The 25,548-nt window shown below is 36.1% G+C and overlaps 3 protein-coding genes across 4 annotated transcripts; 2 read left to right on the top strand and 1 right to left on the bottom strand.

Annotated features, from left to right (window-relative positions):
• Positions 1 to 4,042: 4,042 nt before the first annotated feature.
• Positions 4,043 to 9,056, top strand: LOC147551884 (Nop53 protein). The gene is made up of 12 exons (XM_086667057.1): positions 4,043 to 4,390; positions 5,669 to 5,841; positions 5,926 to 5,974; positions 6,064 to 6,089; positions 6,279 to 6,365; positions 6,464 to 6,574; positions 6,885 to 6,973; positions 7,404 to 7,523; positions 7,603 to 7,725; positions 8,226 to 8,292; positions 8,393 to 8,469; positions 8,767 to 9,056. Exons 1-12 carry the CDS (start codon positions 4,225 to 4,227, stop codon positions 8,774 to 8,776), a joined length of 1,098 nt encoding a protein of 365 aa, XP_086523183.1. The 5' UTR covers positions 4,043 to 4,224; the 3' UTR covers positions 8,777 to 9,056.
• Positions 9,057 to 10,928: 1,872 nt separating this feature from the next.
• On the bottom strand, positions 10,929 to 12,856 carry LOC147551885 (transcription factor MYB119-like). Of its 2 annotated transcripts, none has more exons than XM_086667055.1 (2): positions 12,521 to 12,856; positions 10,929 to 12,021 (listed from the first exon to the last, which is right to left on the bottom strand). In XM_086667055.1, the coding sequence occupies exons 1-2, from the start codon at positions 12,708 to 12,710 to the stop codon at positions 11,108 to 11,110; spliced, it is 1,104 nt and encodes a 367-aa protein (XP_086523181.1). In that variant the 5' UTR covers positions 12,711 to 12,856; the 3' UTR covers positions 10,929 to 11,107. The 2 variants fall into 2 exon arrangements, with proteins under 2 accessions (XP_086523181.1, XP_086523182.1); XM_086667056.1 differs by having other exon boundaries at positions 12,530 to 12,800.
• Positions 12,857 to 20,828: 7,972 nt separating this feature from the next.
• LOC147551886 (uncharacterized) lies at positions 20,829 to 25,384 on the top strand. The gene is made up of 5 exons (XM_086670041.1): positions 20,829 to 21,457; positions 23,362 to 23,423; positions 23,505 to 23,680; positions 24,410 to 24,518; positions 24,987 to 25,384. The coding sequence occupies exons 1-5, from the start codon at positions 21,172 to 21,174 to the stop codon at positions 25,293 to 25,295; spliced, it is 942 nt and encodes a 313-aa protein (XP_086526167.1). The 5' UTR covers positions 20,829 to 21,171; the 3' UTR covers positions 25,296 to 25,384.
• The last annotated feature ends 164 nt before the right edge of the window (positions 25,385 to 25,548 follow it).

The following is a 25,548-nucleotide window of genomic DNA, read 5'->3' on the forward strand; positions in this document are numbered from 1 at the left end:
TCCCGTAATGTAATAAGGGTCCACGGGTTTTAGGCCAAAGTAAAATTCAAAAAGGAATTAAGGTCCAGTCTTCTCAGAAAATAGGATTTTAGTCATATTCCTCTTTGAAAGAAACATTGTTGATACATAATGTGTTATGTATGACACATATAAAAAAAATGAAATAAAGTATGAAACTTTAACAATAAATAACAAAACAATAATCAATAAACAGAAAAACATTGTAACTTTGACATCTAAACTACTTTAACTATAATAAATGTGTTTTGTTGTAGAAATGTACGTAATTGATAGTAAGTAACATGTATATTGCGAAAAAGATAGTAAGTTTGAAATTAATCGAAAAAATCTAAGAAAGAAAAAAAAAATTTGGGGATTGGTTTTCAAAAGTGTGTTTTTCCTTATATAAAAAGTTATAATGGGTATTATGATTAAATATAAATGATAGAGATCTTTTTATCTATAGAGATATGTCAATTTGGACTAAATGTCCATTAAATTAATATTTTGGTTTAAAATCCTATATTAATATTAGGGTGGACTAAATGTGTGTTTAAGTGTAGATTTTTTGACTGGGAACCTAAAACTCAATGTAATAACTGTTGTAAAGCAATCCAACATTGGTGGGGAGACGGACTGTAGTGCTCTACCTGCCCAAAGCCCGTCCGAAATCGGGTTTTTTTTTCGGGTACCCGGGTAGCGGTTTTGGTCGGGTACAACCGAAATACCAATTCTTTATGGCAAAAATTAGGTTAGATTTTGGGGCAAAAATTAGGGTTAGATTTTTGGGGCAAAAATTAGGGTTAGATTTTAGGACAAATTTCAGGATTAGAACTAGGGCAAATTTCAGGGTTAAAATTATGGCAAATTTCAGGTTTAGATTTACGGCATCCAGTTCGTATTCTCTCTTCCGAAAATTAAGGATACCTAGTTCTAAATTTGGGGTGAATTTCGAATACATGGTGTGATGATCTAAAGAAAAACAAGTTTAAGCAGATCCTCATAATCTCTCAAAAAAGAAACAAAAACATAACTTAAGAAAACAAAATCGATCTTAAGAACATTAACAGATCTTACAAAAATAAAAATAGTTTAGCTATTCGTTCTTCTTCTTCTTCTTCAAGTTCGTTTTGTTTTTCTGTTGAACATGATTCGATTAAGAGTTGCTGACTTTATTCTTCTTCGTTCTTCTTCAACTTCTCTTCTCTTCATATTTCGTTGCCAACAAAATGAACGGATCTTATGAAGTTGTTGAAACACTAAGATGAGAAGAATTGACGACCAATATTAGCGATTCGTGAGGAGAAAAACTGAAGAACTGCCGAAACCCTAAGAGGAGTCTAGGAGATGAGAGTGAGAGACATCTAGATTATGAAGTTGTCTTTTTAAGAAATCGGTTTATATAGGTATGAAACCCTCCATCCAACGACTCATGATGTCCTAATCTAGCGGTTCTAAGATTTCAGTTCTAAATCGGGCCAAAATAGGTTCGGGCTCGGGCGGACAGTCGGCTAGAGCTTCAAAACCGAGACTGCCCAAATAACTCTAACCGGTCGGTCCGTGCTTGGTCCAATCAGGTTTTGGACGGTTTCGGGTGTCTCCGTACTTAATCGGACAGCGGGAGATTCTCGGTCAACGGGTTTTTTCCCAGTCCTAAAGCGGACAGTATCACCAGCAGGCCAGAAAGCTGATCCGCACCATCTTATAACACGTTATCAATACGATTTGCTTTGTGATGTGGTCTTTGGAGGCCGTGTTGTAAAACAATCCCGCATTGGTGGTGAGACGAGGTGTGGTCCTCATCTTAAGAGGTTAAGCATCCTTCTCTAGTGAGGCCTTTTAAAACTGTGAGGCCCAAGTGTGTCAAAGCGGACAGTATCACTAGCAGCTCAGAAGGCTGGTCCGCACCATCCTATAACAATAACAGATTTTAGATCTTTTTCATGTTGTTGGTTTTTAGGTCTCTTTCAGCATTGGTTTAATTTAGGCGATTATCGTGTTTGTCACATCTTCATGATGTATCTCTTGTAACGACTAACGTAAATCGTAGTCGATATGATTAGCACGATAACTGCCAAATTTAAAAAGCTCAACTAAACAACCAACTAAACTACTAGCCTAAAGCTCATCTAACTACTTTATTTATACCCAAGTTCACTAATTATTGGATTTGTACTTCAATAGGATGAAATTTGGGAGCTTCGTATTGCAGAGTAGATGCATTCTATTGGGCTACCGATTGGTGGCGAATTGAATTGAGGAATAAAATTAAGGGGAAATTATTTAAAGGTTTTAACTAAATAAGTTGAAATAATAATTGAAGTCGAGAATTTTCACGTTACAAAACTAACTTTCTACTTAAAAAAAATAACATATTTGCGTGTTGCCAAACGACACCTTATTTTCTTTGTTCAACATATGCACGAGTTCTACTTTACCAAAAAAATTTCTTTGTTTATTTTTGCTCTGCCACCACATCATTGTACCGCCACTATACCCCACACCTCAACCACCACCACCATCATTTGTATCTAAGCCACCACACCACCATACTACACCACCGTCATGCCTCAACTAACGCCATCTCCATACATTTATCACCACCATCATACCTCTTCCTCTACCACCACCGTACCATCCTCCATCACCACCATCATACCTCCATCGTCAATGTGCCTCCATCAAATCACCACACCTCAATCACATTCACATCACAACCACTACTGCTTCCCATCACCATACCTCAAATGATCCACTACCAATACAATCAATATCACCACCACCTCTTTCAAAAGAGTAATCATGAAATCAACTATCTTTACGAGAAAAAGAAAATAGAAAAATAATTACATTACTAAACTAACTTTTTGACTTATAATTAACATTTTTGCCAAACATACTCAATGATAACTTTTTTACTTAATTGAAGCAAAAAAGTTTCTACCACAAGCAAAACTACTTATATTTTTAAGGGAGATTTTATAGGGCCCCCTCATTTTTGTTAAAAGGCCTCCCCTCAATGATAATTTAGCAAGTAAAATGGTTCATGGCAATGGCGAGGCCACATAGGGGCATGTGGGGGCACATGCCCCCACAGCCCCAAACATGAACTCCTGTGGGTATGAAGTTCAAACTTCTTTCAAACCAAGCCAGGGCATATCACTAACCATAGACTTATCATTACTTCACCATAACTAACTCTTATCTCATGTTGGAACATTTTTTCTGTTAGGAACCCAACGCGGCGTTCATCTTTGTCTTGGTCATAGTCGAATTCTTGGGACCAAATTTTTGTTAAGTCCGAAATAAAAGAGGAGTTGAATATGCATAATCGGGAGGAAACTCTTTGCCAGCGATATCGACAACCATCAAAAGAGATAGAAAAGAGAGTAAATTCGAGAGGGACGGAAGGAGAGTTGTCGGTTAAGATTAGAGATCATCATGTTAAGAGAGAGAGAGATAAGGAGACAAAGAAGACCTGTTAGTAGAGAGCCCTTTTGCCACAGGCAGGAGAGAAAGATTCCCCCTTTCTCACTTTACATCTCACTGGCTTAAAGTCCACAGCAACTACTTTATTTATACCCAAATTCAATATTCCTGGGTTTGCACTTCTACGGAAGGATCAAAATTGGGACCTCCGCACTTACCAACTGGGCTACCAGTTGTTGGCGATATCTTTTTATGTTGTGTTCATAAGTAATGAGTCCTAATTTTTCCAATGGATTGGTTGAATGGTGTGTGAATATATAACTTTCTGTTTCACTTTTGACTCCAACTTTCCTTGTATATTTTTTTTGACATATGTAATTTTTATTTACTGACTATTGTCACTAAAACGTTCCCCCACAACTAAAACTTTCTGGCCTCGCCACTGGTTCATGGGGAGGCCTTTTAACAAAATTGTGGAGACCTTATAAAACTTCCCTATTTTTAATTGTCAAATGACACCTACGTAAAAGAACGACAAACAAACAAAAGAAGTTGGGCCTATACCCGGTCTTGGTCCTTGTATAGCCATCCCCGGACCGAATATCGGCCCGGCCCGGCCTTTTGAACCCCTCTCGAAACGAACGAAAGAAGTCGGCCCTATGAGTAACCCTTCCCTTCCCCTCCTCTCCCTTCCGTTCGACCCTAAAAACGAACAGAAGTCGGCTGCCTCCTTCTTCTTTACGAAGAACAGAAGAACTAGTAGAGAAAAAGTTGTAGTGAACCAGAGAGAGAGTAATGGGGAAGAAGAAAGGTTCACGTAAGGGAAAGAAAGCCTGGCGAACTAATATTCCGACCGACGACATCGATGAGTATATCGAGAAGACGACTAAAGACGCTCTTAGTGGTGGTTCCTTAACCGCAGTTCCCAGTGAATCCCTCTTCTATGTCGACAAGTCAAGAGGTAACTCAACTACCTTTATTCAAATCACAAACTCTGTATTTGATTTCATTTTGTTTGCACTCAACTAACCTAGCTATGGTCTACAACACTCCTGTCAACCTTCTATTTGTCACTCTCTTTTAGCCATTAGGGTTACAATGAGTCTGTTCAGTTTGTAGTTTAATCTTTACACCTATTGGGGGTATTTAGATTTAAAGGAATTGGTTGCCTACCCACGCCTGGTTTGAAGACTTGATACGAAACTTTAATTAAAAATGTATTTGGATTGGGTGAGAAATGTCTATTTCCGATTATCCGATATTCTTTCATGTTGAGTTGGTTCATCTTTAAAAAAGACTTGATTTTGAAAGCGTATGAATCCTATTCCATTAACAGAATGTCTAATACCATGTTAAGTCTGTGGTCATCCAACTTAATACCAATTGACAATCGGTCGAGAGGACCTAGGCATTATATTTTCGGTTACTAAATTACCCTTCTCCCATGTGACCCTCACATGTGGCATTCTTTGAGCCTAACAGGTTTTTTTTTTCTTTTCGAATGACGTGGAGCAAGTGTGGCTTATAATCTATCATGTTTGGGCCTGGCTATGATACCATGTTAAGTTTGTGGCCAATTGGTTTCGAGTTGGATGGCCACAAACTTAACAATGTAGAGTTTTGTGATTAAACCATGTTGAATGAGTACACAACACTACCTAAGAGAAAATTTAACGAGAAACATTTGTATCCGCTACTACATAAAGGGGGGACATATCAGAAGTCATAAATTCTTTTTACTTTTAACAAGTCAAAGTGCGGATATCCTTAATCATTGTACAAATTCCAATATTTCTTAGAAAAGTAGAGAACTTATGTTTAGGAAGACCCTTTATGTAGTAGTGGATGCTAGTTTTTTTTGTTACTTTAAAACAGTAAATGTACTTCTGCATTAAATAATTAACATTCAAGATGAAGGATTCCTATCTGTAGTTACTTGTAGCGGGTTTTGTTAAAATCTATTGGGTTTTACATTCACAATAGAGGTTCTAGCTTCTTGTGTTCATGAAATTCTTGTTTTTGGTCAAGAGAGTTAAGCTGGATGCCCCACTTGATCTCACACTGAGTATAAATGATAAATCGAAGTATTTTTTTTACCTACAAAATTTGGGTGAAATATGGAGAGGTTCTGCGGTTAAATGAGTACTTGTGCTGGTCTCACTTAAATACTTCTTAAAATATATGGCTATGTTTTTTAGCTGAAGGAAATGATCACAAGATACCTACATTTCTGTTTCAGATCTTTCTGTCAAGCGGAAAATTGAGAAAAACAGGGAGAAGGTTCTCCGTGCTGACAGCTTGTTGCAAAGAAACCCCTTTGTTAAACCTGTTCCTTCTTCAATCCTGAAGAAGTCCAAGAGAAAACTACAAGAAGCTTTGAAAGCTAAGCTTGCTAAGATAAATGAACCCAAGGTAAGGCTTATCAGCTGCATGATTTTGACGTGTTCAACTTGTCGCTCTTTCTAGTAGTTTATAACTTCAGTTGAAATTCCACAGGAAGAGAAGGAATTGGCATCTGATGTTGTTGACATATGGGATAATAAGGGTATTTACACAACCATGCTACTATTTATATGTCTTCTTATGTTTCTGAAGTAGCATATTTGGAACTGACTTTAATTGACTTTCTTTCAGGCCAAGAAAATGTTCAAGGCAAAAAGGTGAAGTTGCTGTGAACCCTCTTTGTTATGTCAACTTGACTTCTATATGGATGATTGTGTTGGGTGGTCTTTGTTGGCCATTTAATGGGCAATGTTTGAGTTTTGTTACTGTAATTAGTTCTAGGGCTCTTTAAGGCTTATATATAAGTATATTTAGTCCTAAGTTCTAACATTTGAGGAACTTTTCAGAAGCCAAAGCCAAAGTATTCAGTCATTCCAGCAGTCGAAATTGAACCTCCTGGATGCTCGTTTAACCCTTCATTTGAAGATCATCAGGTTTCTTTTCATCCTATACAGTTCAATTTTTGTAAAAAGCAGATTTACTGTGGATTGGAGAAGTATTATATTGATAACACTTTCTGCTATATGTTTAGGACTCTTTGGCTGTTGCTGTAGCTGCGGAAATGCAAAAGGTCTACAAAAATGAGTTGGGGCCTCAACCAGTTCCATTAACTGTGACTGGTGAAGTTGTGGATGAAGAGGATGTGAGTCTCAGTTTCCCACCTCCTCACATTATTTGCTTGATTTTTTTTTTATGAAATTGAATATTTTAGTTAAAAATATATATGTGGTAAAAATTCCTAACGAGTTCATTAGAAGAGTTTTGTGGCTCGCCTGCTTTATGGCCCTTGGAGCCAATCAGTGTAATGGTCAAGTGATCTTTTAATTCATTCCGTACTATGAGGCTACGACCCAATACCTGTTACATGTATCACTTATCCTCTTGAGTTTTTCTATATTAGGTAATTTTTTATGAAGTAAATCCGTTTATGATTTACTTGATGTTTCTTGCAGATGTATTTTCTTGATGCTGATGACGGTAGTGATGATGATCTAGATGAGGAGAATATGGATGTTGGTGATGGTACTGGGTCTGAGCAAAGGTCTTCTTCGTTTGTTTTCCACCTTATTTGGGAGTGAATATTCATTTGGAAAAACATGTTTAATTTGTGTTGGTAACTAGAGTTTTAGCATTCATACAGCATGTTTTGTTAGTTTTGTGTTCCATATGGACAATCTAAATCTGGGACCACTACGGTATGTGGTTTGTTTTGCGTTTCAGAAGAACGCCACAGAACACCAAGTTCACCTACACAAAGGGGTTTCTTTTAGAGGAGCTCCTGCACATCCCCCTTGACCCTAGCATTCCTTGGATAGACTGAGTCATTGAGATCTGTTACTGCATGTATTATTGCGTTCGTTTATAGTTACAACATATACACGGTTTCTTGGTTAGTTTGATATGTTCTTCGATATATATAGTATAAACTGGAAGATCACATGTTTTAAAACCTATTGCTTATGGCCATACAGAGCTTCAAAGCGAAAGAGAGTGACTAGGGTGGAGCAGAACCGGAGAGCTAGACGCAAGGAACATCTGAAGGCAGAAGCAGAAGCAAAGAAGGTAGCCGGACTTTCAAAGGAAATTGACAGGTAATGTAATGTTTATTCTCTTTTATGCTGTACTTTATCTGTATAGCTCAATAACTATTTTTTGGGTGTTCTGGTGTAGTATATCTAATATCATGAAAGAAATAGCCGAAGAGGATAAGGAGAAGGAAAGCAGGCGTTCTAGGCGTGTTGTAGCTAAGCAAGAAAAACTTAAATCCGGTCCACCTCGCCTTGGGAAACACAAGTAATCCTTAGCTTGAAGCTTCTCTTTTAAGTTGGTTTTGGTTTCGCAGTATGCTGTATTTGTTAGTGCTTTTCTTTTTCTTTCCACAAATGAAAAGAAACATAGAAATGCATCTTGGATCTTAGCCTGTTAGAGAAGCTCTGTTGCTACCAATCTCAGTTTTCTGTGTCATTCACTTTTTCTGCTAGTTAAGTAGCACTGCCTATGCACGGTTTGTTGGGAACAAACAAATATTTAACCTGACAAACGCAACATTTCATGTGCAATGTGCTTCCTGAAGGCTTAGTATGCTTCCTAACAAATTTTCTTTGTAATTTTTGTGATATATAAAAGAGAGTATGTGCATAATAATAGATGTACTTCAGTACTTGAATGATCTGTTCGTAATGCGCATGGAAAGGTTAAGTAGGAAAGCAAAATTTCAAAATATTACGTTCTTTTGTGGTAATCATGTTTGTTGCGAAGATTTAGTAACATTTTGTAACATTCATATAATTAAGGTTCGAACCTGCCCCTGTTCAAGTTCTCTTAACTGAAGAAATATCTGGGTCCCTCCGTAAGATTAAGGTTAGTTCTTTGTTCTAGTAGTTCTCTTGTTGAAAGTTATGTTTTAGTATTACAAGTTTTCCAACATACGGCATCGTTATCTTCATTTGTTTTTGTGTAGGGTTGTTGCACCCTTGCGAGGGATCGCTACAAGAGCTTTGAGAAACGAGGGATACTCGTTCCAACAAAACGCAGGAGGTATGTGGATTTTTTTTTTATGTTTCTCTCTCTTCATTCCTGTACAGTATAAAATTGCAAGTATACTATAAGAAGATCTCTACATAACAGAGAGGTTACGCTGGTTCCCTCCGGTGGATCAACCATATGTGGTTTGAGCAGAGTGGTTGTTTCCCCCACTTGAGTCTGACTCTTTCTGAATCGAGTACACGAGTTGGTCGATCTTGAGGGCGCATGATTATACTCATAAATCTCTTAAATATGCATCTATTTATACATAGGCTAAATTGAATTTACATATGTTGGTTCCTTGGTTAGGGTTGGTTGAGGATCTGACAGACGCAGATAGACGATTGAAAGTGCAAACACTCTTTATACGAGTAGGAACGCCAAAGATCCAAACTGCGAGCAGCTGCTGCTAATTTAGTTTCTATATTTCCATAGTGATTACTATCAGATAATATAGGTTTTAGCTCAATCAAGGCAATGTTATTACCCTTGGTACTTGGAAACCAAAACTGTACAACACCGGTTCACTTCAGTATTTTATTGTATCCTAAATTTTCAATTTCCCTGCCAAGGCCAATAAACATCAGTGTCTTGTATTCCGTTGTTTTCTTTAAACTGATATAGGCTATTTGCTTCAGACGAATCATGGTAGCCGGTGTTCTTTGTTGAGTGGGCTTGGCCCATCATTCAAGGCATTTCTAGACTCTGCCTAGTCGGCTCAAATACGAGATTTTGCTCATACAATTTGCCTCCCACTCTCTTAGCTAAGAGAACTCAGAGACTTAGGGAGTAATTTTGTAGATCGTTGGTGACTTGGTTCTGAGGTGATACTTTTATTGGTTCTGAGGTGATACTTTTATTGGTTCTGAGGTGATGCTTTTATGGGACTACGGCTGCCACCTCTATAAGTGAGGAGTATCCCTTCATTACGAGGGATCTCGCCTCCCTGGTTCACCTTAGGTATAATCTCTTGAAATCAAATCTTTGTGAGGGGGTCTCAATGCCGGTGACTATTGCGCACCGACACGACCCTTGAAAATCCTTAAATAGTAGTGTCACTATGACCCTAGTTGGTGGTAGGTAATTCTTTTTTTGGCTGAGGCTTGGCACTCGGAGGTTGTTTGTGCAGACTAGTGATGGGAAAGAAGTCGGAGAACCAGAAACTCGTAACGGGCACCCAAGTCGGTTACAACCCATGGACACCCGAAACTCGAAGGTGCCCTCTTCTTGGATGGTGGAAAACCCGAGAACAGACCACCTAGTACCCCATAAACCTTAAAAACTTGATGGGTTTTCGGCACCTGGATTTTGAAACACCCAGAGAGACTAGTGAAGGAACATACCTCGACAAGAGGCTGCTTCAATGTAGGAATGGATGAAGAAGGTCGGAGTGAGATGTTTGGTTGTAATTGCTTATGCCTCCTTTTCATTCGTTAAAAAGATGTCCCACTTGTACTTCTACTTGTTTCTTTGGTCGCCTTCCTTGTTCGTGGGCAGGAACATATGTATACAGATAAATCAAGAATAGTACGTAATTTCCAAAAAAAAAAAAAAAAAAAAAATAGTACATAATAAAAACACAAAATGGTCATAAAATAATTAAGTTAATTGTTAACATAATTATAAACTAATATCCTATAAATAAGAACTTATTTATCTGTTTATTTATGTATAATAGTTACTTGTTTGGTTTTAAAATAAATAAATGTATTTAGTAAATTTGGATTGAAAAATTAATCGGTCTAAAAATTTGCTTATACATATGTCAGTTTGGGATCAAAACCCATCCCAATTACTAATCGGAGTAGGTCGCTCCCGAACCATTATTAATGGGGCACGATTGGGGAGGGTCGTCCCAAACACGGGCAATTTACATCTCCTGCAACAAATAAAGGAAAAAAAAGATAAATCATTCACCCCTAGTATTTTCTTATTTTAAATTGAATACTAATGCATCGTTATCATAATTATTAATATTAGTCTAATTCTTCATGATCGTCACTCGTTAATTGTTCCTAAACTTTTATTCTCAGAGCCAGAACAAGTGAAGAAAGCGAAACCAAAACAATTTTATTGAGTCTCAAATGGACAGTAGAAAATAATTTCAAATTCATCAACCTCAAAAATGATAATCAAAATCTCATCCAACATTTACAAGATGCTCGTAAAACAATCCACCATACATATCAAGAAGATCCGGAAGTTGGTTCCATTTTTCATCAGCATTATCAAATTTACTTGGCAGATTATGAAATATTCCAGCAGACACTCTAGCCAAATAGTCCAAGAACCATCAAGGTGATAGATTTTGGAATGATGTACCATCTCTCCTCTCTCATCTTAATTTATTGTAATTATACTCTTCACTAATTATTAATATATCTTCTTTCAACAAAAAAACACAAAAAGGATAAATCATGCACAAACTTAAGGTTAGTTTTTTTGGTAAAATGCACCAAAACTTAGTATAAAATTGTAAATCAAGCATGCATAAGCTTCTATTTGTTTGAAAAAACATAAAGCTTCTTGTCCTCAACTTATAATTCATATCTGTAGATGTCTAATTATATTGTATTAAAACTACTTAAGTAACACTTAAATTAAAGATAATACATATAACTATGCAAGAAAAATAACTAATAATCAAGAATTAAGGGACACCAACGCCAAGGAAGTCTATGAAAGGAACATTTTTCTGTTTAATTGAAAGATCATCATCATCATCATCTTCAGCAACACCATTTATATCTTCTTGTTCTTGTTGGCTAGTCATTCTTGATTTTGAAACTGATTGACTAGCTGCTGATGGGCAATACTTATTATACCCTAATTGATGTCTTGAGTTCTCTTTCTTGATAATTAGTTTGCTATTCTCATTACCTTCAATGTGAAATCCATGACTAATATTACTACAAGAGTAGTAATTTGGATTTCCATTTATTGTTCCTAGATTCGGGTACCAGTACCCGGCATAGACGGATGGAGAATAATGTGACGAGTTATCGTTCGAGCGAGTAAGAGATGATCTTTCCATGATGCAGTAAGTATTAGAAGAATTAGGTCTGGTAGAGATATTCCTTCCTCTCATCCCATTACCTAAATTACTTGTTAGTAATGGGTTGGATGCTTTAGTTGTTATTCCTCCTTCATGAAAGTCCCATTGAGAAGGGTAAGCTCCTGCGAAAATGTCGTCGGGGCGAAGACTTTTTTGGAACTCAATATTAATACCATGAGTACTACTAGTTTCCAAGTCATTGGAGTAACCTAAGCAAAAAGGTCTAGTTGTTGATGATGATATTGAGTTATAAATTCCAGCTGAATTAGTACTAATACTTCTCTTGCCATAGAGCTTAGAACGTTCTCGTTGTCGTCTAGCCATGATAACATGCCAATGATTCTTAACAGAATTATCGGTTCTACCGGGGAATAGACGAGCAATGAGAGCCCACTTGTTTCCATGAAGACGATGAGCCGCAAGGAGCCTTTCTTCCTCTTCTTCTGTGAAAGGTCTTCTGTTTATCCGAGGATCTAGTTGGTTAAACCACCTCAATCTACAGCTTTTCCCTAGTTTACAAACAAACACAAATTATAATTACTAACTAGTAGATCACCCATTAATTATTCACATAAACCCATTTCTTGATTTTCTAGGTATACAAATTATATTATTTTTTTATTGTGGTTTTAGAATAAATGAAAATAATTCACACTTTGTGACGTCCTGTGTCCCAAAATAGACAGGAGGCGACAATTCACAGACGAGGCAAACTTCCAGCGGAGTCTCCTTTGTAAACCGACCGGTTCAATTTACAGAGACACTGCCAGAATTTAGTCTCGTCTGTGAATTGTTGAGACGCTCTCGTGTCTATTTTGGAACACGGGGTGTCGCCCTCTTAGTCTTATTCTTCTTTCTATTTGGTTCTTCTTACCTTATTAGTGTGACAATCGAAGACGAAGAAGATCAAGAAGTTCAAGAAGGATTGCTTGTATATATAGCAATACAAATTTTCATTCGCATGGTCGAAGTTGATCAAGAAAAGTCAGATGTATAAAAGAGACGTACCAGATCTACCTTGAAGTTTTTCAGCAATTGAATTCCAATTTTGAGGACCATATTGTTCAACTAGTTGCCGGAGTTTTTCATCTTCGGCAGGTCTCCAGTGTCCCCTTGGACAAGAACTACTCAACTTTGTTGTTGTTGTCGTCGTTTTATCAATCGTATCATTGCTGCTGCTACCGTCACAATCCTCCATAGTCACAGGCCCGTTAATTATATCGAAAAAAAACACTTACGAAAAAAATTATATTAACTAGGTGAAGAAAAAGAGGAGGAAGAAATTAAGAAGAAATGAAAAGAAGAAGAAAGAGTGGGTTAGGGTTATGTTATGGATGAGAAGTCACTTTTGTTGGGTTTACACGATATATTTATATAAATAATAATAATAATAATAGATGAATGAATATTAATATTTTCCGTTATATGGTTTTATACTTTGTAGTTTACATCACTATCATTAAACATAAATATTTCACATTCTCCTTCAATTAATACTTCCCACCTATTCTTCTTTCCTCCCTAACCTCTTTCTCTCTTTCTAATCTCTATACTCTATGTATTTGAAGTGACATATTTTGTTTAAAATCTTCAAGTCATCCAATACTTGTATGTGGAAACCTCCCCAAAATCAACTTTCTCAAATGAGACAGCTACCTACGGCCCAAACTAACAAGCTACTTGTCTAATCTCTCTTATATGAGAGAGGGTGGTAATGTGGTATGTGTGAACATATATATGAGTGGTACATGTAAACATGTATATTTCCTCGTCGGATCGTATACAATTATTTTTTTATTAAACAATGTTGAAAGTGAAGTACGAAATATCTTGACTTAATTTGTGAAAAGATGACTTATTCGGGTAAAAGAAATGTTCAGATCGTAATCAAATTTTGATTTTTTTTTTGGTAAAGGTAAGTCATCAAATCACAAATTAAATCAAAATCTTTTGTGTATATAACACTCCCGTATTGAAAACACACACCCAGACATGAGAATGTGTACATGTTGACTTTTGTCCTAGCCCTCGAGTAGTCGACCTTCTATACATCTTCAAAATATGACACATTTGGTCTATTTGCATCCTTAAATCATTTTAGCATAGTATCTAATATTTAGGGCTATACATACACCGCTTATTGGTTGATTAAATTATTCTACTAATCATTTTATTATAGTATCTAATATCTAATATTTAATTCATCTTTAATTTCTTTCTATAAATTTTATTCATCTCTCCTCCAACCCTCCGCTTGATGTGGCAACATATCACTTGAGCATGTACTCTCACCATTTCTTTCCATTTGCTCTACGCTTAAGTGATAAGTTGCCACATCAGGTAGAGGACTGGGGGATGGACCAAATGGAGAGGTGAATAGAATTTCTCATTTATATATGATATTATTCTTTTTTTTTTTTTTGAGTAATATTCCTATCAATTTACCATGAATATACTTATTTTAAGAGGTCTTAATTACACGCGCAGTCGCGCCTTTTATCATTACTTAACTGATCAATCAGATTTCTAGATCCCAACTCCCAAGTAACCAATATTTTAGTTGTCTTTAATTATTTTTTTGAGAAAACTTGTATTTGATATACCATCTAACAAAAATAAATATATATTCATCTAACAAGAAAAGGTTTTCTGTCAATGGATGATTATGTACCATTTCCCAACAAAATGAAATGTTATAGGTTTTATTGGGTTTTCAAAAATAATTAGTTAACCAATGATACATTATTCAGGGCAAGTTATCTACCAATATCCAAATAAAGGTGAGCAGATATAGACTTAACTGTCGGAATGGAACGATGTAATTTCAAGTCGAAGTTAACCGTGTCAACAACGTATGGTTTTGCTTCGACTTGACAATATTCTGAAACATGCAAAAGCAAATTATCGATCCAATGTTATACTATATAATAAAAAACATATCGTCTATTCCCGGACACTATGAAACACAGGTTACTCCGGACCGACTACTCCGGACACTATAAAAACATATAATTAAAAACAAGTCGAAGTTAACTGTGATTTTTCACATCCGAGCTTGATTCTCTAGTGAGGCAAGGTGACATTGATAGTGGGTTTTCAATCAGCTCCTTATATAGCATTTCCAAGCAGCGGACACTATGAAACACAGGTTACTCAGGACCGACTACTCCCGACGGTATCGTGCTACGTCATCGGGAAAGGAGGAAGTTGCAAATATGCACACCGGGACATTTGCGAACCTGTCGGCATTACGCGTCGTGCATAGGCAATCAGATGTGTGCGGGTAAATCATTATCAACGGCTGTATCGATGACTTAAGGAGTCGTTTGTGATGATGTGCCGATAGTCTTTAATACTTATGTCGTCGGCATAAGTCTCATTACCGACATCAAGAAATACGTCATTGGCAGTGAGATTTTGGGAGAATTTTTGCGGCGAGTTAAAAATTTCGACTGCTGACCAAAAATATTTTCCCATCCATCAGAAGTGGGAAAGTTTTTTGGAGAGAAATTTTTCACGAAGACTATTGCCGACGCCTTTTAACATGGTGGCCAATATGTGGGCAAATAAAAAATTTATATGGACAAAATTTTAAATGAACAATACAAAAACTTTGAATTCTTGTGTGGACAAAAAAAAAGTTACACAAGGACACTAATCTATTTTTCAACTAATGCCTCCTACAACATTTATTTTTCAACATCCACCCTTTCTATTTTCCTTCCGAAAACCCTAATTTATTTAAAGAAATAAAATGTCAGAAGAACTTGTTGAACATGGCAAAACAAGAAAATCAGAGGCAACTATTGTTGAATAACCTTCAAAAAGAGAAAGGTAATTTTTATCCAAGCCTAAAACTTCAATTTGATAGGTTTTTGTTTTCATCAAATAGTAACAAAATTAGGATAGAAATAAAACCTAAAATATCACAAAAAATAGAGTTATTGGTGTTGTTCAGTAGCACCGATTAAGGAACCCAAAACTTCGGTTCACATAAAGTATGTATTGTGTCAACTAGGCTATCATATGATCATACCACGACACCTCACGTACATGATGAAGTTCACTCCAACTTGACGAAAAGAACCACTATGTTCCTCACTATAGTCAGTCAACTATATAGACTAGAGTAATTGGGGATGCCGCTCATCGAATCATGGTCTCCGTGTTCTAGTAATATCCCCCGCAAGAGTATTGATGGTTATGATGAGTGGCTTGCACAACACCTCACATCCCATTGTCCCAAAGCCAAATTGAATAAAGACAACTGTGTTTTTCGATCCTACAATAGGACAAACGGACTACATATCCCTACATCAAAGAATGATACTAATATTTTGTACAAGTAATGACATATAAAGGCGTTAGTCAAGAGAGATCTGTCGAGAACACGACTTAAACGTAGTCATGTCAAACAAAATTAAGGACTGCATATGTCAGACTCCACGGATAACAAACCTATCTCCAAATCGTTACATGCACAAAATTCTCTCTTTCTCTCTAACAAAAAAATTAGTTCAATAAGAATGGAAAATCTTCAAATAGCTTTCAAACATTAAATGCAAAGCATTTCAGTTACTTGAATGAACATCCATATAACCATCTTTTTCCCACTTTGCCTTTTTTCTTCTTCTTTTTCTTCTCATTAAATTGAAACCCATTAAAAATAATAATAACTTTTCTTACTTTACCAAGAAACCACTAATCAACATCAATACATCACTTCCCCATCTCTCTCTATTTGATCAAGCTAACCTCCCACAGTCCCTATCCTTTCCCAACCGCACCTATTTTGATATGAACAACTAACATTCACTTATAACTTCAACAAAATCTATATTTATTAGGTTCTTTGATAATCACATCAAAACTCATTTATTAGTCTTACCTTCAAATAGTTAGAAACCCTCATTCAAAAATTGACATCTTAAAACACAAAACCTAATTTTGTTCATGTGTCTTAATTTCAATTAACTAACCATAACACTTTATTGCATGATTTCTTTTTATCAATTAATGCACCTTGTTACTTCATACACATTTATACTATTGTAAGTTACTAATAGCTAACTTCATTACATATATAATATATATAATATATATGTAGATATATAGGCACACCATTGTATAATGACAGTTCTATAATTTCAACCCTTAGAAATAAGTTTGCAGGTTTAATCTTAGCCATTGAAGAAGAAAATATATTTTACAAAAATAATCTTCTCTCTTATTATATACTATATATCAAGTATTGATCCAAGACTTTTATATCAAGTTACTCCATCTTCGAATTGTGCAAAAAATAAAATATAAAAGAAAGAACGGCTTGATTGGTAGCCGAGCAAATAGGGTTAGAGTGTGAATAAAACATAAAATTCAGACAATTAGAACTCTTTATACTATATATATTCCAAGTGATAGTCCTCAAGTTTCACTTTTGTTTATGGCTAGCTTTTCTTGTTATTTCAAGTTTTGATATTAAAACTATAACCAAATTAGTTAGTTTGTCTAACTAATTAAAATACAAGTGGTGTTATTTAAGTAGGTTTTTAATTCTAGGGTTTTCTTTTGTTTTCTTCAATACCATCTAGTTGGGCAACAACATATGTCAAATACAATATGAAACCGTAAGATATTGAAATATCTTTCTCAATTGAATTCAAATATAGTGGAAAAAGAAAATGACAGTTTACCTAATGCTTTATATGGGTCTTTTAGTTTTATTTTCTATAGCACCATCATACCAATTTGAACAAATTTACTTCATTTTGGAAATTGAATTTTCAATTCACAAAAGCTTATTGGTTATATGTTCCACACTTGATAGATAGTGATAGAATTAGTGTCTATATGTCAAGTGCATCGCATTCGAGCTTTGAATGATATTGAATATCGTTCGTTTTGAGTGAGTAAAATCAGTTACCTCTACGTATATTTATATCCAAAGGTTTTATAAATAATAATTTGAACTATTCATTATCAAAATTATAACAAGATACGTGCCGGTCGAGAAGATCATGGTCAGATGATTAACAAAAGTCCAAGATATTTGAAGATGTTATTTTACATCTTTATGATATCTTGTAATCATCTCTAATGTTATTAATATTATCTAATTTCCTAGATTAGTTAGGGATATTAGCTAGGAGACTAAGAAACCCTAATTAACTCTATAAATATGAGTTGGGTCTTGTGATTTAATTCATCAATCAGGATTCAGCTGGGAGACGGGCATGCATACGATCACAGTTGTTAATTCATTTAGTTATGTCTGACTAATATAGCAAATCAAACCCGTAGTTGTGGTGATTAATTCAAATACAATAGCAGGTCATGGTTTTCTTTGTGGATGTAGGTCGTGATTATCCGATCGAATCACGTTAAATTGTCATGTCACTATTTCAACTTATCTCTGCTATCACATAATCGTGCAATTTAACATGGTATCAAAGCAGATAGTTTTAATCCTAATTCAAGCTAAACAACCTTTCAGAGATCTCTTTCTAACCGTTATGATTAACATCGATTAAATAACTTTGTCGATTTTTTCCAAGGTATCTTGTGTTTTCTCGTCATCTTCATATCGCGTAACGATGAATAAGAAATTTGGTCCTACAGGAAACTAGAACACGTGAAGAAGGATTCTCGTTCAACCAAAATTACAAACATAATGGCGAAAAATAATTAAGCAAGCAACATCTAACAGAGTTAAGAGCAAGTTTCCTGTCATTCCAAGGTGGCTCGAGTTGAGGTCATAGCAACTAATGCAACCAACACCCACCATGAGTTCAAGTTTTCGAAGTCAATCGTGTGACTTTTCGCCCAAAAGCCAGATTTTGGCGTGATTTCATTCTTCTCTTCAAGTTGGACACTTCATAAGTTCGTGTTCCAACTTTGGGGTGGAGGTAATAAGATATGTAACGGACCGAGAAGATGAAAATGAGATGATCAACAAGAATCCAAATTAATTGAAGATATTGTTTTATGTGTTTAGGATGTCTTGTAATTTTCTCTAATATTATTATTAAGCTAATTTCCTATGTTAGGAATATTAAGAAACTAAGAAACCTTAATTAACACTTTAAAATATGAGTGAAGTACTAAAGTTTATTCGGCTATGTCTGACCAATGTAACAAATCACCCACAATTGTAGTGACTAATACAACTATCTCATGGCTTTCTGTGTGGATTTAGATCGTTATTGTCCGACAAAATCACGTTAAATTATCGTGTCACTATCTAGATCGACAGAGAAAACCAGAGAAATCATGAATACTCAAATCGCGGATTTAGATCGTGATTATCCTGCTAAACTGATGAAGTAGGATCACGTTTTATTGAAACAGTGACACGATAATATTTTGAGTAGGATCACAATTAACGTGATTTGGTCGGTTAATTTACCGTGATCCTGCTAAATTGAGCTTACTCAAAAGATTTGATGAAGTGAAGTAGGTATTCAATAAAACAAACTCAAAGTTTCATTCTGAACGTTTCACCCGATAGTATCATAGATTGTAATCTATGAAAAGGAAATGAATGCGTGACCAAGAAACCACTGGTTTCGCTTGGTGGGTCGGGAAAGCCCGACTTATCAATTTATCCGGTAAACTACTTGGGGTTCATGTAGTTCAAGCCGGATTAATCGTATTTTGGACTGGAGCAATGAACTTATTTGAAGTGGCTCATTTCGTACTAGAGAAATGTAATGGTATAACTAAATTCGAAGAACCCTTCTGACTTTCATTATTCCATCGAATTTCGTTTTTTTATTCAAAAAGGATGTTGTAGAACTTGTAAATCTGAAAAGGCATCGACAAGTAATCGACTTTTTTTTTTTTATATAAAAATGATAATTGACTTTACAAAGGAATTATAAGGGGGTAGAGGTACCTTGAGGGGTTCCCTCTGCTCTTCTAGGTGAAAGCCATCTTTAAATGCAATGCGTTGTAAGGTGGAGACAATATATATCACAAACCTAGTACTTCTGCAAACAACATCTCTGTGCTAGAATTTTCTTTCCTTAGAAATCAAATTTTCATACATTTTCAAAATAACTGTTTATTTTTTTTACAAAAATAACATTATAACATAAGTAAATAAAACAATTTTAGAGCTTTGCATTGAAGACACAAAAAAATTAGGGATCCTTGTTTTCGCCACCCAGGAATGGTAACCTCAATTGGAATTTGACACGTAGGATTTTTGGATTTTTGTAGAGTTTGGCATTGGAGATGCTCCTAGACGGGTGTGCGGTAATGTGGTGAGACATGAATCATGTCGTTCCTTAGTCGCTAAATTCATAATGAAGGATGTTTCTATCGAACCCCACTTTTATCTTCTAAGCTCGCCGTTTATAGGAGCCTAAGTTTTTAACCAATTCTTTAGTAGGCATCGTAACTCTTCATCAAACCATTTAGCTTTCTTCATGTTTTCTGAAGGGTATCTTCGGTGGTTCGTTCCTTAGTCGCTAAGTCCAGTCTGAGAGTATGTTTGATCTCTCAACCTAGACAATCCAAGGGGAGGGCATCTACAGAGCCCGCGAATCAAACTAAATTGACTGGAGTCAACATCTCCATCCAGGCACATCGAGCAAAAAGGTGGGACACTTCTGAAACCCAGTACTATAAATCTCTAGCTAAAAAGTTGAGGGATTTTACTTTTTAGGGTGGCTCTCTACATAGGGGATCGGGTTTGTAAAACAATTTTGATACAACCACCGAAAATGAGGCAGACTCTGGGTAGAAAATGATATCAATAACCAAGATATTCTCGAGATCTAATATACAAATCTCGCGAGACTTGACCTTCAAGTCTTGGTCGTTGATTTTATTTGTCTGTTTTGACTTTTGGTGGGCCAATCATTGCCCTTTGTAGTGATAAACAATCATGATACAACCATCCAAAAGTGAAATGGACTCTGGACAGAAAATGATATGAACGATCAGGATATTCTCGGGATGTCGTAACTTTAATCCCTCCAATTTCCCAACACACGAGGGAGGGTGCCTAAATTTGAGTGAAATGATAAGGAGCGGCTAATAGCACCCGCTAAAATTGATGTTAGCCTTTGACCTCTGTAGTGCCTACTAGGGAGGCACTTGCCCAGTTTTGTTTTCTCTTTTTCTTTTTGTTCTTCTCGTTTTTCTCTTTCTTCTTCTTGATCTATTCTCCTTCTTCGAATCATAATCAACATTTTATCATGGATACAACCTTGTTTCTACATCCATCATCATCAATCAACAATGAGTTGGAGAGATAAAGAACCTTGTTTTAGAGAGAGAAAGAGAGTAAAAGCATTATGAGAAGAACTTTGATTTCAAACCAACCTTGATTTATGATGAAGCGTTAGAGAAGGAAAAAACCTTGATCCAAAACCACCATTAAAAATACTCCCGAAAACCTTAATCACGAACTGGTCTCGGACCAGTCCGAAACCTTTTGGATTGACAGTTTCAAACTGGTCAGTCCGAACCTTTGCTTAGGTATTCGGATGGGTCGATCCGTGTACAACAATTTCAGTGGGTGCCAACTGTTTGTGGTAAAAAGAGATTGACCTCCTCCACTGGGGGCTAACAGTACTTTTAAGGGGTGCTTTTGGCCGCTCCCGCGCCTTAAATCTCCATCAACGTTCCCCGTTGTTTCTTCACAGAGGGAGATGGCAAGCGTTGCAGCTCAGTATATACCACCCATACAACACGTCCCCAGTGTAAACATAAGTTTCTGCAGAAACCCTCCTCCTCTTCTTCTTCTTCCATGGATGTCTTCCTACCCATGTCCTTATCTTTCTAAATCATTCTTCCATATTACCCATGCCAAAAAAAGAAATTCACAGTTCGAACCTGTTCTCAAACCTTCCTCCATTCAAGAAGAAGAAGAAGAAGAAGAAGAAGCAATTGGTCAAGTAAATGAACAAGACGAGAATTATGATGATTTTGAAGATGGTAAAAAACTCTTCTTTTTATCTTTTTGTACTTGTATTTTTGAACTCTTGTTACTTGGGTTGAATCAGTTTTTTTTTTTTTTAAATGATATGAATTCATTTACTAATTCTTCATTTCATCTTCTAGGGTTTATCCGTAATATGGGTTTTGTGTGCTATTCTCAATGAACTAGGAATTGGCTTAACCTTCCTATTTTTTAGTACAAGCATGCCTATTTGAGGGAAAATGTCATTGTTAGAACTTAGAAGTCATAGGTGATATTTTTTTTTTTCTCAAATGGGCATCATGTCTACTAATCAAGTTATTTGAGGGAAAATGTATTGTAAGTCATTTCATTTGCATTCGCTTTTACTGATGTATGTTGGATGGAAAGGGATTAATCATCGGATGCGCTCGCCAGGGGCAACGAACAGTACTTGATGGTGCTATTGTTGATGTCATTTGAAATAACATCAACTATAGACATTTTAACTTAGGAGAAATGGATCATTGTAAGCAAGAGATTTTGAGAATCTTCAATTGAGGTTTAGGACATTTCTCATAATTCATTTAAATTGCCAACTTAACTTCACAAAACCCAAAATAGGACTTTGAAACGTAGAAGACTACATGTGCTAAAGAAACATAAAGGACTTGTACATAGATACTAATTAAATCATACTTGTAGGGTTGAAACCTTAATTGCATCAAACCCGCACCTTATGAGAGCGAGCAGTCCCGCTGAGCTAGCACATTGATAAACACATAACAAGCTAGAATATGACATGTGACTTTGTATGTCTTGTGGTCGAGCGCGTCACATTGGTGTGTGTATGTCAGGTCGAGCATAAACCGAGACGTCCATGCACCACAATGTCCATTTTTACACCATCTAGCTCTAGGTGGTACCTATCACTCAGAATCCTAGTGACCCTGTTCTGTGCTTTATGGACGATGATTGAATCGAAAATCTTCGCTCTTTAAACTTGAGAAGGGTTGAAATGGAGAGGATTGGCTTCAGTTTTTAGGTTAAGCAATACTATTGATACCACCTTTTTACGTTTTTATTCTTGCCTTGTGAGTTTCTTTTTTGTCTCGAGGAATAAATGGCTCGTAATATTAAAGGCATTATGCTTAGGTTTGATCAATTATTGTTATGCTTTGGTTTTTAGCACGCCTAGGTTGGACTCTTAAGGGTTTAAACATGTGTTTGCGCTTAAAAATGTTTGTCTAGGTTTTGGCTCGACGATTGGTGTCCTAAACGATTTTCGCTTCCCTCTGAACACATAAAAAGCTTGCTTACATGCGTTGTGTCGACTTGCATTAGAACTAAGGGAAATTCCATTAGAACTAAGGGAAATTCCAAGAAAGCGAGTTTTAATACTTCTCGACCTAGGGCTTCGGCCGTGCTGCTGGGTCGATGCTTCGATGAGCTTTTGACATCTTAGGCTATTCTCTATGGCTGTTTTCAGGTATCATTACAGAGACTACCCTGCAAGTGAAAAATACTTTGGGATTACCTAAAGCTCTGATAATAGTTCTTTCTACAAGTCTAATCATTTTCTTCCTTCAATCGAACTTATATGATTTGGATCATGACAAATGAAAGAAGTATGTCAAGCCTTTAAGAAACTTACTTCCAGTAACTAGAGAGATCCATAAGCTTACACTTTATTTCCATAAAAACTTAACTTGAGTCCAGAGGAACCATAATAAATTCTACATTGCCATTTCGGTTTTCTCTTATTATATGATTTGATATAACGTTCAAATGGGAAGTCTTTGACATGCTGCTAGGTGAAGCTTTGTGAAGTTTGGGCTTGCATTTTTCAGTTCCTTGTTTATATGATTTGCTGTCTATCGCAATGTTTAAATGCAAAATCGCCGTTAATTTCTGCATTTAGAAGGAAACATGATTTTTGTAGGGGAATTCACCGATGATGATACCTTTGAGGATGCATACGAGTTAGAAGAAGCTGAGCTCTATGTGAGTGTTCTAGTTTACATAATATGATCATACCTTGATCTCCTTTAGTATTCATTAAAATTGCTGGACCTACTCTTTAAGGCCGGAGATGGAGGTGGAGGAGGTGGAATTTCACTTGCTGGGACATTGTGGGATAAAGAAGCCTTGGCGATTGCTGAGGAGGTCTTACTGTCATTTGATGGTGACTTGAAAATATATGCATTTAAAACACTTGCAAATTCAACAATTCGAGTGCGCATTGAGAAGCTTTCAAATAAGTGAGTAATTCTTGGCTCATGAATTAATGTATTCATTCTAACTCTCTTGATACGGTAGAGGTGCCACCAGTAATTACGAGTTTGCAATTCGGGAAGAAAAGTGTTAAAATATATACTGAAATGGTGTGATTTACCTTTCGCTTTCTCTTGTTATTTTCTTGAATTGGGAGTCACTAGGTGGTATCTCAAGATTTAAGCATTCGTATGCACATCTGAATCTAGGAAATGAATCAATTCCGTTATCTTCCTTTAGGTAAGCCTACTGATAATTATGAGTTCTATTGACCTTCTCTTCCTCTTCCTTTAGGTAAGTCGCTGACAGCCATTAACATTGGTGGTGTCCTTATCTTCTAAAAGAAGTTTGACACTAGGATTTTCTTATCCTTTCTAGATTCAAGAGAGCTAATCTTGTATATTCAAGATTGACAACAATTGTTCTTAGGCCACGTATATCCTTTGAACTTTGGTATATCGACTTCGAACGGGTATGGACAGTTGAAGCTGCACTATTACATGGAACTTCCTTTGTTAATTGAATTTCCTCTAGTCGAGAAGGAATACCATACCCTTTAAGATCAACATCACTGCCTATTTTCTAATGATTTTATTATATGATTATTCATTTGTTCTTTACTTCTTCTTTCCAAATTCATGTTTCTTATTTTTTTGCTTTATTGATTACTTACTTTGTTGGGAGTTGGGACACAATTTTTAATTAGCATTTCACAGGTCTGGCTCTCCCAATATGACAGACATTGAAGCTTTCTCTTCTGCTTATAGAGAACGTTTGGATGAAGCTCAACAGGCTGGATCTATACCCGACAATGTATCTTTAGAGGTTGGTTTTCTGTTTCATGTCGAGATTTTTAAGCTTTTCTGTGTTATTTTGCGATATGTCACAAAAATAAGCACCAGGTATTGGTTTGAGGCATAAGTTATTATTATTTGAAGCGTATACTACCTTTAACTGTTAATTAATGAACTAACACCGTTTAGAGTTAATATTTAATAAACTAACTAGCAGTCTAGCACTATTAGCTTGAGTTAACTGGCAGTTATTTTTTTGGGTATAATAGAGAAAAATCTTTCAGTCATATGAATAAAATTAGGGTCAGGGTGATAATAACAACAGTCAATTAACTGAACCTAATGACATTAACAGCCAAAGTTGGTACACGTCTCTTTGCAAAATACTAATAACTCGTGCCCCTAAACTATCACCCTGTACTTATTTGTGCCCCTATTGCAATAAACTCTTTAATTTATGAAACTCTAGAGTTATAAAAACACGATTGTAAATTTTTAGGTCTCTTCACCTGGTGTGGAAAGGGTTGTTCGTATTCCAGAAGACTTGGACAGGTTCAAAGATCGAGCCATGTACGTCAAGTATTATATTGAAGAATCGGAAACAGGCGAATCAAAAGGTGGTGAGGGTATTTTCAGGCTTATCTCGTTCGATGTAGAGTTGTGTAACTGCACTTGGGGTATAGCAGATGTTAGAGCAAATAGAGAAAAAGCAGGGAAAGGAAGACCACTGAACAAAAAACAGAGAGAATGGCGTTTGGTAACCCCATTTCACTCTTTACTTTTAGTTCGTATTCATTCTGATGTCTAACATTTACGCACTTTGTATTCTAAACTTAAATTGGTTGTTTTTGTGGGTAACAATATGTAGTTATAGAAAGCCGAAAAGGGTTTATATCATGATTTCATGAGTAAGATGAAACTCTTGATCAGATGATTTAGGACTTGCTAAACCACATTTTGACTGGAAGACAGTTTGCTTCCGAACTTTTGTTGAATGTCCAGATGTTTGATATTGTTGAAGCTCAGTGACAGGGCCCATGCCAATTAGCTTTACCGGGTGT

Source organism: Eschscholzia californica, unplaced genomic scaffold (genome assembly GCF_041429995.1).
Source record: "Eschscholzia californica isolate CP2 unplaced genomic scaffold, dmEscCali1.0.p SCAF_3, whole genome shotgun sequence".
Lineage (NCBI taxonomy): Eukaryota > Viridiplantae > Streptophyta > Magnoliopsida > Ranunculales > Papaveraceae > Eschscholzia > Eschscholzia californica.